General features: G+C 40.7%; 1 protein-coding gene across 1 annotated transcript in view; it reads right to left on the bottom strand.

Annotated features, from left to right (window-relative positions):
* Positions 1–15,080, bottom strand: part of LOC143923952 (bile salt export pump-like) — a 156,933-nt gene that overhangs the window by 29,984 nt on the left and 111,869 nt on the right. Inside the window, exons 21-26 of the mRNA XM_077447902.1 lie at positions 13,924–14,028; positions 13,673–13,834; positions 8,516–8,719; positions 6,599–6,840; positions 4,923–5,079; positions 21–218 (exon numbers count right to left, since the gene is read on the bottom strand). Coding sequence (XP_077304028.1) covers positions 21–218; positions 4,923–5,079; positions 6,599–6,840; positions 8,516–8,719; positions 13,673–13,834; positions 13,924–14,028 — 1,068 coding nt within the window. The remainder of the gene's footprint in view (positions 1–20; positions 219–4,922; positions 5,080–6,598; positions 6,841–8,515; positions 8,720–13,672; positions 13,835–13,923; positions 14,029–15,080) is intronic.

The raw sequence follows: 15,080 nt of genomic DNA, 5'->3' as shown, positions 1-15,080 counted from the left end.
AGCTTCTATATTCAACGTACCACTTTGCCATGGTCAGGATCATAAAACCTTTCAAGAAGTTGAACGCTGGTACTCTTGCCACAACCACTGCTGCCAACAAAGGCCAACGTCTGTCCAGATTTGACTGAAACATTGAGGCCATTCAGTACTTGGATATCCGGACGGGTGGGATATGTAAACTTGCAGTTAATGAACTCAATGCCTCCTTTGAAATTGTTCTGGAAATGGTAATAAATATAATTATTATTCACTTACCAGTGTTTGAGTTTTAGACAGAATTACATTTAGAGCATGGTTCATTAAAGCTGAACTCCATGAATATGTTAAAATGGCACCAATTAAACAAGTTGTTTTTAACATTTTTTAATGACTACATACAAAAGTACTTAAATTAGTCTTGATATCAGCTTGTAATCACTTTTACAGTATAGTAGAACTCTGAGTTAGTAAGGGGCTACATGTGATGTGACAAGGAACATGCTGACAGGAGGAGAGAAGTGAGTAGCAAACTCATCAGGGTCCAATGAGAGGCAGGAGGAAAAGAGGTGACCAGGCAGTATTGCTTAAAGTGATTGTAAAGCTTTATTTTTTTTTTCATGAACATAATAAACATGTCATACTTACCTGCTCTATGCAATTGTTATGCATAGAGCAGTCTTAATCCTCCTCCTCTTGGGGTCCACGCCCACACTCCTGGCTCCTACCCCCACCCATTGTTCCCATACAGTGGCGGCTAGTTTTTTGTTTGTTTCGGGGGGCGGCAGGGAGCTAGGTGATGGGCATTGGTGGGGATCAGGCAGCAGGGGACATCAAGGAGCAATGGGGATTGGCAGCCATCAGGCTGCGGTGGGCAACGGGGCATTGGGTAGCGGCTCCTGTGTCTTCTCCTCCTCCCTCCTCCTCGTTTCTGCCATGCATCTCCTCCCCTACTCCTAGGCGTCCAATAGGATTGCCTTGGTTGGGCAGGAGGAGGATCAGTGTTGCAATGAATATTCGCTGTTGTAACACCTGTCTGGGCTCGTAGCGCAACGCTCTGCACCACAAGCCCACCCAATTTTGTAGCCTATTAAAGCCTCTGGCTCTAATCAGGTGTTTTAAAAGAAAAAACCCCACTGCTGTAATTCAGGCGCCCAGCTTCCTGAAAAAGGCTGGATGCATGAATAGGAGGTGGCGGTGGCGATGGATAGAGGCCTTGGATAGAGGGGGCGGCGCTACTGCTCCCATAGGAAACAGCTTGCTCAAGCCTGAGCCGGGGTGTTTGATTTAGACACACAGTCTGGCTTGACTCCATCCCCTGCTTACAAGTTTTGAATGACAGCAGCAGGAGCCAATGGTGGCTCCAGCTGCTCTCAGGCAAGCCTATGAGACAGGAGAGAAGAGTTGCTGCAGACGTGCACATCGCTGTATTTAAATTGGGCTCAGGTGAGTAGTGGGGGGGGAGAGGGGGGTGACTATTATACATTTTTTTTTTACTTTAATACAGAGAATGCATTAAAGTGATTGTAAAGTCTCAAGGTTTTTCACCTTAATGCATATATCTGCATTCTGCAACCTGCAAGTCACATATATCTGGGGCTAAGTACAGCTGTTGTGTCAATGGATGCAGCACCGGGACTCAGGGGGGGCTTTCTGTGGGAGCACCCAATGAAGGGGAGGAGCCAGGAGCACCGCCAGGGCACCCCAGAAGAGGAGTATTGGGGCTGCTTTGTGAAAAACCCTTGCACAGAGCAGGTAAGTTTAACATGTTTGTTATTTTTATTTAAAGAAAGAAAACCTTTACAATCACTTTAGCTGCTGCAGAGAAACGTGAGGTCACAAACCCAACCCTGCTGTCTGTGAGTGCTGTGTAAACATCAGGACTGACTGGACAAAGTTACTAATTCTTTGGCAATTAAAACAGCCCCCATATATGTATTTCAACTGGGATATTAATAAAGAAAATTTTTAAACTACACTTGGGATAGCTTAGAGGGTCTTATTCGGGACACTTACATGCTAGATGTGACCTTGTGAATATTGGCTGTCATTAAAGTGGACCTATGCTCAAAAAGTGAATATTTTAATGAGAAAATTCAGACCCACTGAAGCAGTTTTCAGGCGTTTTAACGCTAGAAATAGTGCCTTTAAAGCACCTGAAAACTGCCTCCCATGCTGCCCGAATGTGAAAGCCTGAGTGCTTTCACATTGGGGCGATGCGCTTGTGGGACGTTAGAAGAAGTCCTGCAAGCTGCATCTTTGGGGCACACTAGCCACTGAAATGAATGAGCAGCACTTCCGAAGCACCCAAAAAGCGCCACAACAGGGCTGCTTTTAACCCCTTCTCGGCCGCAAGCATGGGTTAAAAGCTCCTCGCTATCGGCCGAAAAGCGCCGCTTAAACAGTGCTAAAGCGCTGCCAAAACAAGTGGCGCTTTAGCACTAATACTCGGGCCACCCCAGTGTGAAAGCAGCCTTATGCCCCATACACATGATGAGATTATCGGACGAATGATCGTCCATTTTTTATTGCATGCTAATCTCAGATCGAATCTGATGAGTTTACTAAAGTCACGAAAATTCCCGCACGACAGAAAAAAATTTCCGAAGTGATGTCATGTGTTGTAATGCATTTGTATTGCATTTTCGAACGATAGCTGTATTGATTAAATGAAAATCGTACGATCTGGCATCGTACGAAAAAAATTTCCGTGCATGTCCGATAGAATAATATCAGATGAACTGTCCTAATCGGCTCTCGAAAGCTCTGTACTAACGATCCGATTATCGTACGATCGCTTCGAAAGCGGTATTTTCCGTACGATTTTCGGATCGTGTGTACAGGGCATAAATGTGAATTGTGTTTAATGACTACCCTAAAAAATATACCTTTTGTCTTAAATTCCTCTGGAAAAATAGCAGTGAACTTCCAAGCATGTGACTGTGCCTTAGCACTCCTGTTACAGATGTATACCTGCAGGGTGAGTTCATCTAAGGCAGGGGTGCCCAACCTTTTTAAGAGCGAGGGCCACTTAAGCAACTTGGTAACCAGTCGCAGGCCACAATGAGCGGAGCGGGCGGATGACAGGTCACGGCTACTCTATAGGCCCTCCAATCCGATCCACCCAGATGAAAGGGGGGCGAACTCCCTTCTATTTTTTTAATCAGATTTTTAGGACCGGATTGGAGGCAGGCGAGAGTAAACGGACAAAAATATGTTTACATCTACCGCTCTGTAGAGGTGAATTGAGGGTCCGATTGGGTAGGGCTGATTGTGTGAAAAGGGCCTAAACTGCTTTCACACTGATGATTACCCACACTGCGGGTGCAGCATAGTGCACCTGGGTCTATCCTGTGGGTTACCTGAACTTTGCCATAGACTCTGCCTGTGGCAAAATCGGCTTACGGGCTCTGCTCTGCAGCCATTTTCTTCTTCTACCACCAGCTTCATTCACAACACCGATGCTGTGGTATGATGGGTCGGCAACCTGCGATCTGGGCTTGCTAACCTGCCATTCCAGAGCAGGAGGTTGCGGGCCACATCAAAGGGATCCGTGGGCCACTGGTTAGCCACCCCTGATCTAAGGCCATTTACGGCTCAAATCTCAGCCAATTCAGCAGATTCTAACCATGTATGAGCAGGCTGAATGTACCAAGCTGATCAATCAACTTGGGTACAACCAGCATGCCTGGTTTTACCTATGATAATCACTATCAGCTGCTATAGCTATTAGCAATAATCACTGTCTTCTCCCACTGGGGACAGCTTTCACCCCCACCGGGAAAAGACAATGGCCTGGCAAGAGAGATGCCTGCATCAACACTGTCTGTGTTGATTGGAGAATCAAGCAAATTTCTTTCCTGTAAACCCAAGATTGCAGGAAAGAAATTTGCTCCATGTGTGGCCATCCTAAATATTTTTTCTTCCACTCCTGCTTTTGGCTTCTGCTTAGACTTAGCATGAGCAGTTGTGATGCCAATACTATGCTAGCTAATATTCTTCCAAAAGCTTGCCATAGAAAAAAGTATACCTGAGTACCTGTAGTGAAAGGATCTCCTTGCTTCTGCCTTATTCATTCTATGGATGCGTTTCCTTCACTTCCCCTGCCATTTCTTGAATATAACCCCATCAGATCACCAATCTTTGTGGGGCAGCTTTGATTTGAGGAAGCAAAACCTACCAAGATGGGTGCCTCCACACAGAGACACAATGTGAAACAAGGCATGGTAGGTCATTAACAGGAAAAGATCAGGGGCAGGGAGACCACAGGCTCTACCAGTGAAGAGTCCTTTGCCTTTCAATTGCCTTTTTTCAGTTTACACAGCACTGGTCCTCTTTAACATCCATATTTTAACATATTTATTAGAGATAAAGCAATATGCAGTATCCCATCATAACCATTGAAGAAAAAAACCTGATTGCTCTAAACAGATAAATGGTGAAAATAGATTTGTTGCACTGGGTGACCATCATTACATTTCAGTCTTTGCACTGCTTTTAAAAACACATTAGTCTAAAGTGCCCAGGTTTTTAGAATTTAGTCTGTATAAATCAAAAAAATACAGCCATGTTCACATTAGAAATTAATAAAAAAAATTTAAGAAATGTTATGGTGCCAAGATCATAAAGGTTTCCTCTGATTTCAAGTTGCATTTTACTAATATAAGGAATTGGTATTATACATATGACTATTAACACACCCCATGCTGTCACAGCACAGTTAGTGACAGTAAAGGCTGGAAAATATTTCAGGCCCAAGTTTTTATCTTCATCATTAAATATGATCTATGTACAGTATATGGTAACTGAAGACATCTGATTGTATGTATGTTTATGACTACAGCATATTTTAATTAGCTTTTGATTTTCTGGACACCCAAACATTTTTGAGCTGCCTAGAGTTCTATTATGAACTGGATTATAAGTATTTTTAAAATGCTTCTTACCCATTTCTCTCCATCAGTTGTAAATACAGAAATCTTTGGAACACGATCCACCAGTTTAAAAAAACGTGCAGCAGATATTTTGGCCTTAGCATAATCTGGAGTATAAGAAGATGCCTTTCCCAAGGCAGTTCCACTGGTTACAACTGCAGATATCACCCTGGAATCAAACATAAAGCATTATTTATTAGAATAGGGCAACTTGATGAACTAGCTTTTGCAAGGCAGCCTTACATAAGAAGTGCAGTCAAATTCTACAATTTTGTCAAATGATTGCTATCATGAGTTTATTAAAATGGGACATGAGATTAAGATTGTGGACATGAGATTGAGATTGCAGACATGAGATTGAGATTGCGGATATGAGATTGAGATTGCGGATATGAGATTGAGATTGCGGATATGAGATTGAGATTGCAGGTTTCACATTCACAGTACCAGCAAAGTTAAAAGCAGATTCGCCCAGGAGATTTTTTTTTTAATTGTAATGCACTTACAGCTATGATCACCAGGCCAAGCAAAGTCAATAACGGGACTTTTGGTTAAGCCATCTTCCTCATTATTAAAAGGGGGTAGAGTCAGTGAATTGTAAATAATTTTAGGGAAAACATATGGAAAGCTGAAAAACTTAAAAAAAATGGACTTGAGTTCAGGGGGTGGTATTTTGGGGTAATATTTATTTTATTTTATGCTCATAGGGCCTTTACTTTAGATTAAACTGATTTGTCTCTGTGAGGCTTTTGTGGGCCTTTATTTCAGAGGTGGTATTTTGGGGTTTTCATTTATTTTTGTATTTTCATTTTATGTTCACAGGTCTTTTTCTAAATCTGAGGTGCTTAAGTTGCCTCGTTTATTTGTTAGTAACAATCTGTTCCTGGGGCTGCTTTTTGCTCTCAGCATAGAGCTGCATCATTGAAAGAAAAAGCTAAGAAGAAGAATTGTGTGCACCTACCTCACCTCACCTCATAATCACTGCACCCCATCTATCCACATAGATTAAATAGTTATTAGGAATATATCAGTTAGGACTATTAACCATAATTAAAACTGCCCTGCTGCTGGCCAGTTTTACAGTACTGTAGCATTTTGAGTATCTTAGTTCTTGTGTTAAAGCCCCAGCCTGTGCTCTTTATCTCTAGTAAATTGGACCTAGCCTTGGCCATTAAAATTGTCCTGCTGCTAGGCAGTTTAAACCAAACTACTATCTGTAGCCTCTTAATTGCTCTAGTAGAACGCCTGCCTACACTTTTTCTCTAGTGCATTTTGGCAAAATCTCCCTCATTACAAGTGTCCAGCTGCTGGTCCATTTTACACTCCTGCATCATCTGCAGTCTCTAAATGTTTGTTGAGAACTTGATAGAGATTAGGCATTGCCAGGACAGTTTTTTTAACCAGTAAGAGCAGGGACAGCCACAGTGAACTATTGGCCTATTTATATCTTCCAGTTAGAACAGGCCTATTACAATTTAAAGAAATTACACATTTGTCACTGTTAAAGCTACCTCAAAAATAGTTTTTTTTTAGAAACTAAAATGAACCAGATTAAGATTATGAATTCTAATTTCTTCTCTTGATTTCCCAGGTCTCTACAGGGGCCACAGCAATACGATGGTCTACTCTCTGTGAAAGGGCACTGTTGCAGCTTTAGGAGACTCAGCATGTTTAAATAAATGGAGTACCTGAACACAAAGCTGTAATGGAGATTTTCTGCCTCTACCAAGTATCCTCCATACCGGTAAGAGACTGAATTTGCAATAAAAACGATACACTGAGCAAAGCCAAAGCACATTCCATAAACATTGGCTTTTTTGATTGCCGCTCTGTAGGGGGCTTCCAACTGTTCCTCATACATTTCAATAAACAGCTTCTCTTTTGCAATTCCAGCAATAGTTCTGATGTTCCCAAGAGCCTCACTGGAAATCTGGGGAAATAGAATGAAATTGATTATATTAACAATGAGCATTGATAAATGGATCTTTAACCTTTTTAAATAGCTAAAGTACTACCCAGTGGGTTATTATGAAACACGCAGAACAGCAACAGTGTGTTACTGCTATACGGTACCTTCTAAATTCAACTTTTTTGAGGCTTGGGGCTTGCATTGCTGGCATCAGTTTAACATCAATTTGAGACTCTTCTGAGATCGTTCAGAATTCATTATTAGGTATATTTGACCTGCGTGAAGGTGGTTTTGCATTCTCTTATGGGAATCCACTGAGGAATTTAATGTCTGCATAGACTTCCTCTAGATGCTCCTGTTTTTTCAATTTAAATGGGCAAGTAACTGTGTAAAGCCCTGTGTTGATGGACAGGTCAAATATATCAGCTAATGAGTTCGGAACAATCTCAAAAGCATTCATACTGATGTCAAACTGAGGCCATGGACACAAGCCCCAAGTCTGTCAACACAGGCCCTGACTAAAATTAGATCCAGTGTATGTATCTGTATGTATAATTGTGAGAGGGACAATCAATTCTAAGCTTCTTCCTGGATAGGCATTGAAGTGAACATAGGTGTGCATCGCCTATTGCATTAGGGTGTGCACCCCAAAGCAAACACAGACACGTGTGTGTGTACGGGGATCTGTTGTTGATGGGGGGGGGGGGGGGGTCTATTGCTGCTGGCTGCAGGTTATCTATTTTACTGCTTTTCTCTTTATCATTGACAAATTACATACAAATTACTTACCACTACAAATGTTACTTGGTTGTGTGTTCTCTAAAAGGGGTGATACTGGGAGGTGGGTAGGGGTTGAAACCAAGTGCTTGAAGGTGAGTAGGTGGTCGGAGACAAGGGGTGATCCTGAAAGGGGGAGTTCCTGCACCTATTCTCCAAAAAAAAAGTCCTGACTATGCATGTGCATAAAAACAAAGATGCATGACCACCTTTACTTGCAGCATCTTTGTGGGTGTGCAAGGGGGAAATTCTGCATGTGCACAGATGTGCCGAAAGTCTCTGCAACAGCCAGCCAAAGCCTTTCAACACATCTTCACATCAGTGAGTTTTGAGCACACAAAAGTTGAAAGGATTCTCTTTACCAGGCTGCCAAAGAAAAGCATGAATCCAGTGGCTCATTGGAGTCCCTACAGTATTGGAATATTGGTCCTGGATAGAGGTAAAGTAATAAAGTCACACCCTATAGCTGTAGTAGTAGTCACTACATGTCATGTCAGTATTTTTTCCTCTAGCAATGTGAGTTTCTCTACTTTTAAAAATTTGCGTTTATTAATCCCCCTCTTTCTGCTTGTTAAAACACAGTAAAAAGTAAAAGTTTATGGGAGAAAAAGGTATAACAAAATATAAATCTTTACCTTTCCTCTGGCTTTGGTGTGCAAGGGGTGATGTCATTCTCCTGGCAATGAGATCTGGGGAACGGTAAGCACTCCAAGTCTAGCTCACAGTGCAGAGAGTGTTTTTCTAGAAGTACTCCACACCCTCAGCTAGACACCACAGGCAAAAGCCAGGAAAAAGATAAGTATATGCTTTAGTTTTTTCCCCCTACAGGTCTGTATTAAATGTCTTTTATGCTGTGTTTCATCAGAAGCCAGGTACACCTTGACCCTTAGTTTAGTTTAAAAAAAATATATGTTTTTACCCTGCCTGCTGATTCCATTGCATGCTTGTCCTGGTTGGCAAATCCAGTAAGCATTCTAGCCTGGAGGGCCCCGGATAATGCCAGGAAGGGCAAAAAGCAGGTGATGACCAAGCTCAGTTTCCAGCTGAAATAGAAGGCGATGATAATGGCCACTCCGATGTTGGTGAGAGAGTTTACAATCATGCCAATCTGCGATCCGGTAGCCTATAATCCAGGTACATTTATTGTTAGTATTAGTACACATACAAACACCAACCAACAAATAAATACATATTCTTGTGTAAATACATATTCTTGTGTAAATGTATATAGTCTTCTTTGTAAATACACAGGCATTGCAGACTCACTATCTAGACCTTATGTGTCAGGACCATAGAGGATGGCTTCTTCAAGGTAAGTAATGCCAATGAACCCCTTGTAATAATCAAAGACATTGAAAACTGACCCCAGGGCTCCAAAATCTCTTCAACAGGCTACACCAGAGATAAATTAAGGTAAGCCTGTACTAAGATAAATATGGAGGCTACCACTGATAAAATCCACATTTTTATAATTGTTCCACGTCTGTGACTCAAGCCATTGGAACATAATGACATTGAGGAAACTAGCATTTTCAGAACAGGGGGCAGAAACTTTAGTGACCATACTTCGTCAGTACAGGTCTCCTTAAAGCTAACAGTTGACTTCACCTGCTGACTTACAGCACAATCTGAAATATCTGCTTTGTTTGGACTGTCCTTTGAAGGGTCATAGTATTGAAATATTTCTATAGCCATTTTTTATTTTTGTTTTGTATTAATTGTGACAATGCAGCTGTTTTCAGAGAGTGATATGTTGCTGTTTATGAATGAGCTGCATTGCTTCCATGAAATAGACTTATTTTTCCATGGAAGTTGGGTATTAAGTTATTATTTATGTGAAAGGAAATTTCATAAAACCAATTATCCTTCCAATGTTCAACATAATTCTTTTGTGTAGAGAGAACAAGGTCACTGGGTCTGTGCAGGTTATCTGGTCAGGGGTTTCAGCTCATATGCACAAATCAGAACCACCTAAACCTATTAAAAAATACAGCTGCCACATGAGAAAAGTGTCAGGTTTATTCTTTATAGTTATTTATTTTTGCTGGTTTCTTCTAAGGCCTCCTGCACGCTAGGCATTTAGCCAATAGACTCTGGTGCTTGGGTGTGGGTGGAAACTAGAAACGACCCCCCGCCGGTAGCCTGTAAACATCTATGAGAAGCTGAGAGCTCCTGCGGCTTGATGAGGATGAACGGCGCATAAGTGATATCAATATTTAGGGCAGTATACGCCCAGTGATAAATGTCCAGAATGTAAGTAGTCACCCCAGATGCATACTGCCCTAAAGGTTAGTATGGCTTGGTGCGCCATTCAGCCCTGTCCATCCGCAGCAGCTGTTAGCCTCTCATAGGTTTTCACAGGCTGCTGTCAGCAGAGCTGATTGGTGCATCTGTGCCTTCCACCTGCATCTAAACACTGGAGTCTCATGGACTGGGTCTAAACACCCAGTGTGCATAAGGTAATATGTGGAGTGAAAATACGCTCAACAGCTGAAGGTAACCGATCAGTATAAATTTGAGCTTAAAATAAGTAAAGAACTGAAAAATGTTGTAACAGACATACAGTAAAACATACAGCATTTAAAATGCTATAATGTGAATTCAGCCTGCTGAAAACTAGTGAGCAATGACAAATACTACATTTCTGTACAGGTTCTAGCAGAGGAAAGGAATAAGGAACAGCTGCACATCAATCGCCACATAACTTATACTGAGTGCTATAGTGACAAGATGAATGGTGTCATCACACATTCAATAAGAGCTTCACTAGCATACCTACCATGTAAAAATGAAATTTTAGATTATTGAAGAATCACAATCATCACAGTAAGCATAGTCAATGGTTCCGGGTTGTGCAGCATCCTTTATCTGTGACAACTTACTTTGCTTTGATAAAGGGGCCATGCCTGTTCCTAAAATGTTACATTTTTTTTGTAAGAGGAAGGTGCAGATGAATATATGAGAAAAGGAAAGGGCATGGAATGTTAACTTAATTTCTCTTGGAAAGTGCATGTAGCAGTTACACAGTGCACATTGGTACAATGCCATATACAGCACTGTGCAAAAGTTTTAGAAGTGCGAAAAGTGGGGGAAAAAAAAGTGTTAAAGTGGGAGTCCACCTTTTTCTTTTTTTTTTTTAAAGCCAGCAGCTACAAATACTGCAGCTGCTGACTTTTAAAATAATGACACTTACCCGCCCAGCGCGCCCGCGATGTCGGCACCCGAAGCCGATCTCTCAGTCGTCTCTCGGGTGCTGCCGCCGCCATCTTGGGTATGGGAATCAGGAAGTGGAGCCTTGCGGCTTCATTTCCCGGTTCCCTACTGCGCATGCACGAGTCACGCTGCGCAATAAGGATGGTCCCCGCTGTCTCTGGGATCCATGTGTTTCCCAGCAGGCAGCGGGGGACCTTCAGAAAGGGGCGTAGATTCTGCGGAAAGGGGCGTAGCTTCTGCAGAATCTACGCCGGAAGTGGGTGCAGATACCTGTACTGTACAGGTACCTGCACCCCCCTCCCCCTGAAAGGTGCCAATTGTGGCGCAGGAGGGGGGGGGAGGATTCCAATGAGCGGAAGCTCCACTTTAGGGTGGACCGCCGCTTTAAACATGTAAATTAGAAATGCTCTCAGAAATAGAAGTGTTAATGGTTTATTTGTATCATTTAGCAAAATGGAAAGTAAACAAATAGAAGAGAAATCCAAATCAAATTAATATTTGGTCTGACCACCCTTTGCCTTCAAAACAGCATCAACTCTTTTAGGTACACTTGCTCACAGTTTTTGAAGGAGCTTGTCAGGTAAGGTTTTCCACACATCTCTAAGAAGTACTCACAGATATTCTGTGGATGTAGGCTCCCTCAAATCTATATGTCTCTTCATGTAATCAGAATCAGTGTTGAGATTATGGCTCTGTATGGGCCAAACCATCACTTCCAGGACTCCTTAGTTCTTCTTTACATTGAATATAGTTCTCAAAGACATTGGCTGTATGTTTGGGGTTTTTGTCCTTCTTCAGAATAAATCTGGGGCCAATCACACGCCGCCTTGATTGCATGGCATGATGGATACGTATCTGCCCTTATTTCTCAATGTTGAGTACACCATTGATCCTGACCAAATCTCCAATTCCAGTTGCAGAAATGCAGCCCGAAACTTGCTAGGATCCTCCACCATGCTTTACTATTGCCTGCAGAGGCATAACTAGAACCTTCAGAGCCCTGGTGCAAGAAACCACAAAGGGCCCCTGACCCCCAGCTTGGGCCCTCCCTCAGAACCCGGTGGTGGAATGCTAGAGTCTGGTCACAAGTGTGGCCTATGTGACCCTGGTAGTTCAGCCACTGTTCTCAGTAGTTTTTCTATTTTTGTTATTCTATTTCTTGCATTATTTTTTACCGTTATTTGACTTATTTTTTGTTTTTGCAATTTTATTTTTTAATTACGTTTTGCGATTACTTTTTGCTATAACCTTTGCACAAACCAATCATCATATACTTATTGGGATTTTTTTTACCAAAAATATGTAGCAGAATGCATATTGGCCTAAATTAAGATTAAGATTAAGAAATAGATTTTTTAAATTTTTTATAGTTTTATAGCAGAAAGTAAAAAATATATATATATTTTTTTTTTAATTTGTCTGTCTTTTTTGTTTGTAGCACAGAAAAAAAAACCCAGAGGTAATTGCATACCACTAAAAGAAAGCTCAATTTGTGGGAAAAAAAGGACATACATTTTATTTTGGTACATCGTTGCACGACCGTGCAATTGTCCGCTAAAATAACGCAGTGCCGTATTGCAAAAAATGTACTGGTCATGAAGGGGGTAAACCTTCCAGAGCTGAAGTGGTTAAGGAGCTCCCATACAGGCAGATATTTGTCCATCAAGCTGTACCATCAGGGAGGCGTGTTATTGGTTCCATATGTATTCTGCAGCAGGACAATGACCCCAAACATACAGCCAAAGTTATTAAGAGCTATCTTCTGCGTAAAGAAAAACAAGGAGCCCTGGAAGTGATAGTTTTGTCCCCACAAAACCGATCTCAACATCATCGAGTCTGTCTGGGACTACATGAAGAGATAAGGATCTGAGGTAGCCTACAACCACAGAAGATCTGTGGTTAGTTCTCCAAGATATTTGGAACAAGTTACCTCCAGAGTTACTTCAAAAACTGCATGCAAGTAAGTGTACCTAGAAGAATTGAAGAATTGATGCTGTTTTGAAGGCAAAGGGTGGTCACACCAAATATTGATTTGATTTTGATTTCTCTTCTGTTCATTTACATTCCATTTTGTTAATTGATAAAAATAAACTGTTGACTCTTCTATTTCCAAAAGCATTCTTAATTTACAGCCTTTTTGCACACCTGCCTAAAACTTTTGCACAGTACTGTATATTGAACCATATCTAAACACAAAAACTAAATTTAAAAGACTGAAGTTTGCCAATCTTTAGATGTGGTTGCTGAATTTGTTTTCTGCTTTTAGTTTTTTTCCCCTTATTTTCACCTGGTGATCCTATAAGCCACACACTTCCTGTCTTAAGCCTCATACACACTATCAGTTTTTCTGCTGAGTTTTTCCTTCAGATTTACCAAAACCATATAATATGAGATCAAACCTTAGGAGTTTCAATTTGTATGCAATCAGGCAGGCCCTTGTACTACATGGTTTTGGTAAATCTGAAGGAAAAACTCAGCAGAAAAACTGATAGTGAGTATGGGGCTTAAGGTTGTTTCCTCTATCTGCGGAGATGCAATAGGGTTGCCTTTGTTTCAACCCCCTGACCACCACTTTTGCTGGACAGCATGGTCTGGGAAAAATAGCAAACATAGTGGCTGGATCAACATAATAAAAACAAAGTTACAGGAAAAACAAAGACTGCTGTGTTAATGCTAGTGACAGACTGCATCATACATGTCATTTTGATTTTTTGCCTTTAATGTCAATTTAAAAAATAGTTCTGGTTCTTTGACTCCTTTTTACTTGCTTTTGCTCTTGGTGGTATAATATGTAAATATGGAAATTAAATGTCCCTGTCTTGAAGTTACACAATTGTTTACCCAGGCTTTGTAGGATTCTTACCCCTTGTACTTGTGATGCATCTGTTGCCAGCCTTGTTGTAAGAGCTCCAGGACTATTTCGAGGGTCATCAAACCATCCAACTTCTTGGCCCATCATAGCTTTGAATCCAATCTTACGTAACCTTCTGGTGAGCAATTCTCCTGACTTGGCAAATGTGTAGCCCTGGAAAATCACACAGTAACAGGTAATCATAAGCAATGAAAACATAATCTTCTGCACTCATTTTAGATTAAAGGTCTGAAAATAATTACCTGTAAAAACTGTGTCATTAGAGATACTGAGCCGATAAGAACAAACAGCATACAAATGCCATTAATTTGATTCCTTTGTTCTTCTTCATCGGGTAAGGAAAATGTCTGCAAAATAATAAGCGATAAAAATATAATATATGTAATATAAAAATAATAAATATAAATAAAACTTCAGTTTTAAATAAATAAATATAATACCATTAATAATACTTATCATAATAATAATAATAATCATAATAATAATAATAATAATAATAATAATAATAAATGATAGGTCTGGAACATCTAGTAATCTCTAAAGGGTAAGAAAAAAAAATAACAAAGCAATAAAAACAGTGCTTAGTAAATAATTATAAAGAAATCAAATACTCTGCACAGCCTTCAATTGTGAAAATGACTCAAAATAAACCAAACATATCTCTGAATAATCAGAACGTTGCTGCAAAACAGTACAATTAATAAATATCTAGAAAAAAGTGCTGTGCAACATTCATCTAGTAAATTATACCTTAACCACTTTGGACCCAGGCCAATTCTGACATTTCTCTCCTACATGTAAAATTCCTAATTTTTTTGCTAGAAAATTACATAGAACCCCCAAAAATTATATATGTTTTTTTAGCAAAAACCCTAGAGAATACAATGGCGGTCATTGCAACTTTTTATCTCGCACGGTATTTGCACAGCAATTTTTCAAACGCGTTTTTTTCAGAAAAAAAACAGTTTCATGCTTAAAAAAAAAAAACAGTAAAGTTAGCCCAATTTTTTTGCATAATGTGAAAGAGGAGGATACGCCGAAAAAAATAAATAAAAAAAAATTGATGACTTTTATTCCTATTACAAGGAATGTAAACATCCCTTGTAATAGGAATATGGCACGATCGGACCTATTTACAGTGAAATATGGGGTCAATAAGACCCCATATCTCACCTCTAGGCTGGGAAGAATAATAAAAAAAACAAAAAAAAACGATCATGGCTTCCTAGCCAGATCGGCGCCGTTAATTTGAATACCGAGGCCGGGCGTGACATCATAACATCGCTCCCGGCCTCCGAACGATCATAGAGACTCCGGGGACAATCTAGTCCACCGGAAATCTCTATGATCACTTGCTGGGGCCGGCGGATCCTGTGACCGACTCACTGATGGAAACGGT

Source organism: Lithobates pipiens, unplaced genomic scaffold (assembly GCF_037356315.1).
Source record: "Lithobates pipiens isolate NorthernLeopardFrog02 unplaced genomic scaffold, aLitPip1_a1.2 Scaffold_22, whole genome shotgun sequence".
NCBI lineage: Eukaryota > Metazoa > Chordata > Amphibia > Anura > Ranidae > Lithobates > Lithobates pipiens.
Note: the sequence above shows the minus strand (reverse complement) of the source record. Positions and strands in the feature narration are given on the sequence as shown.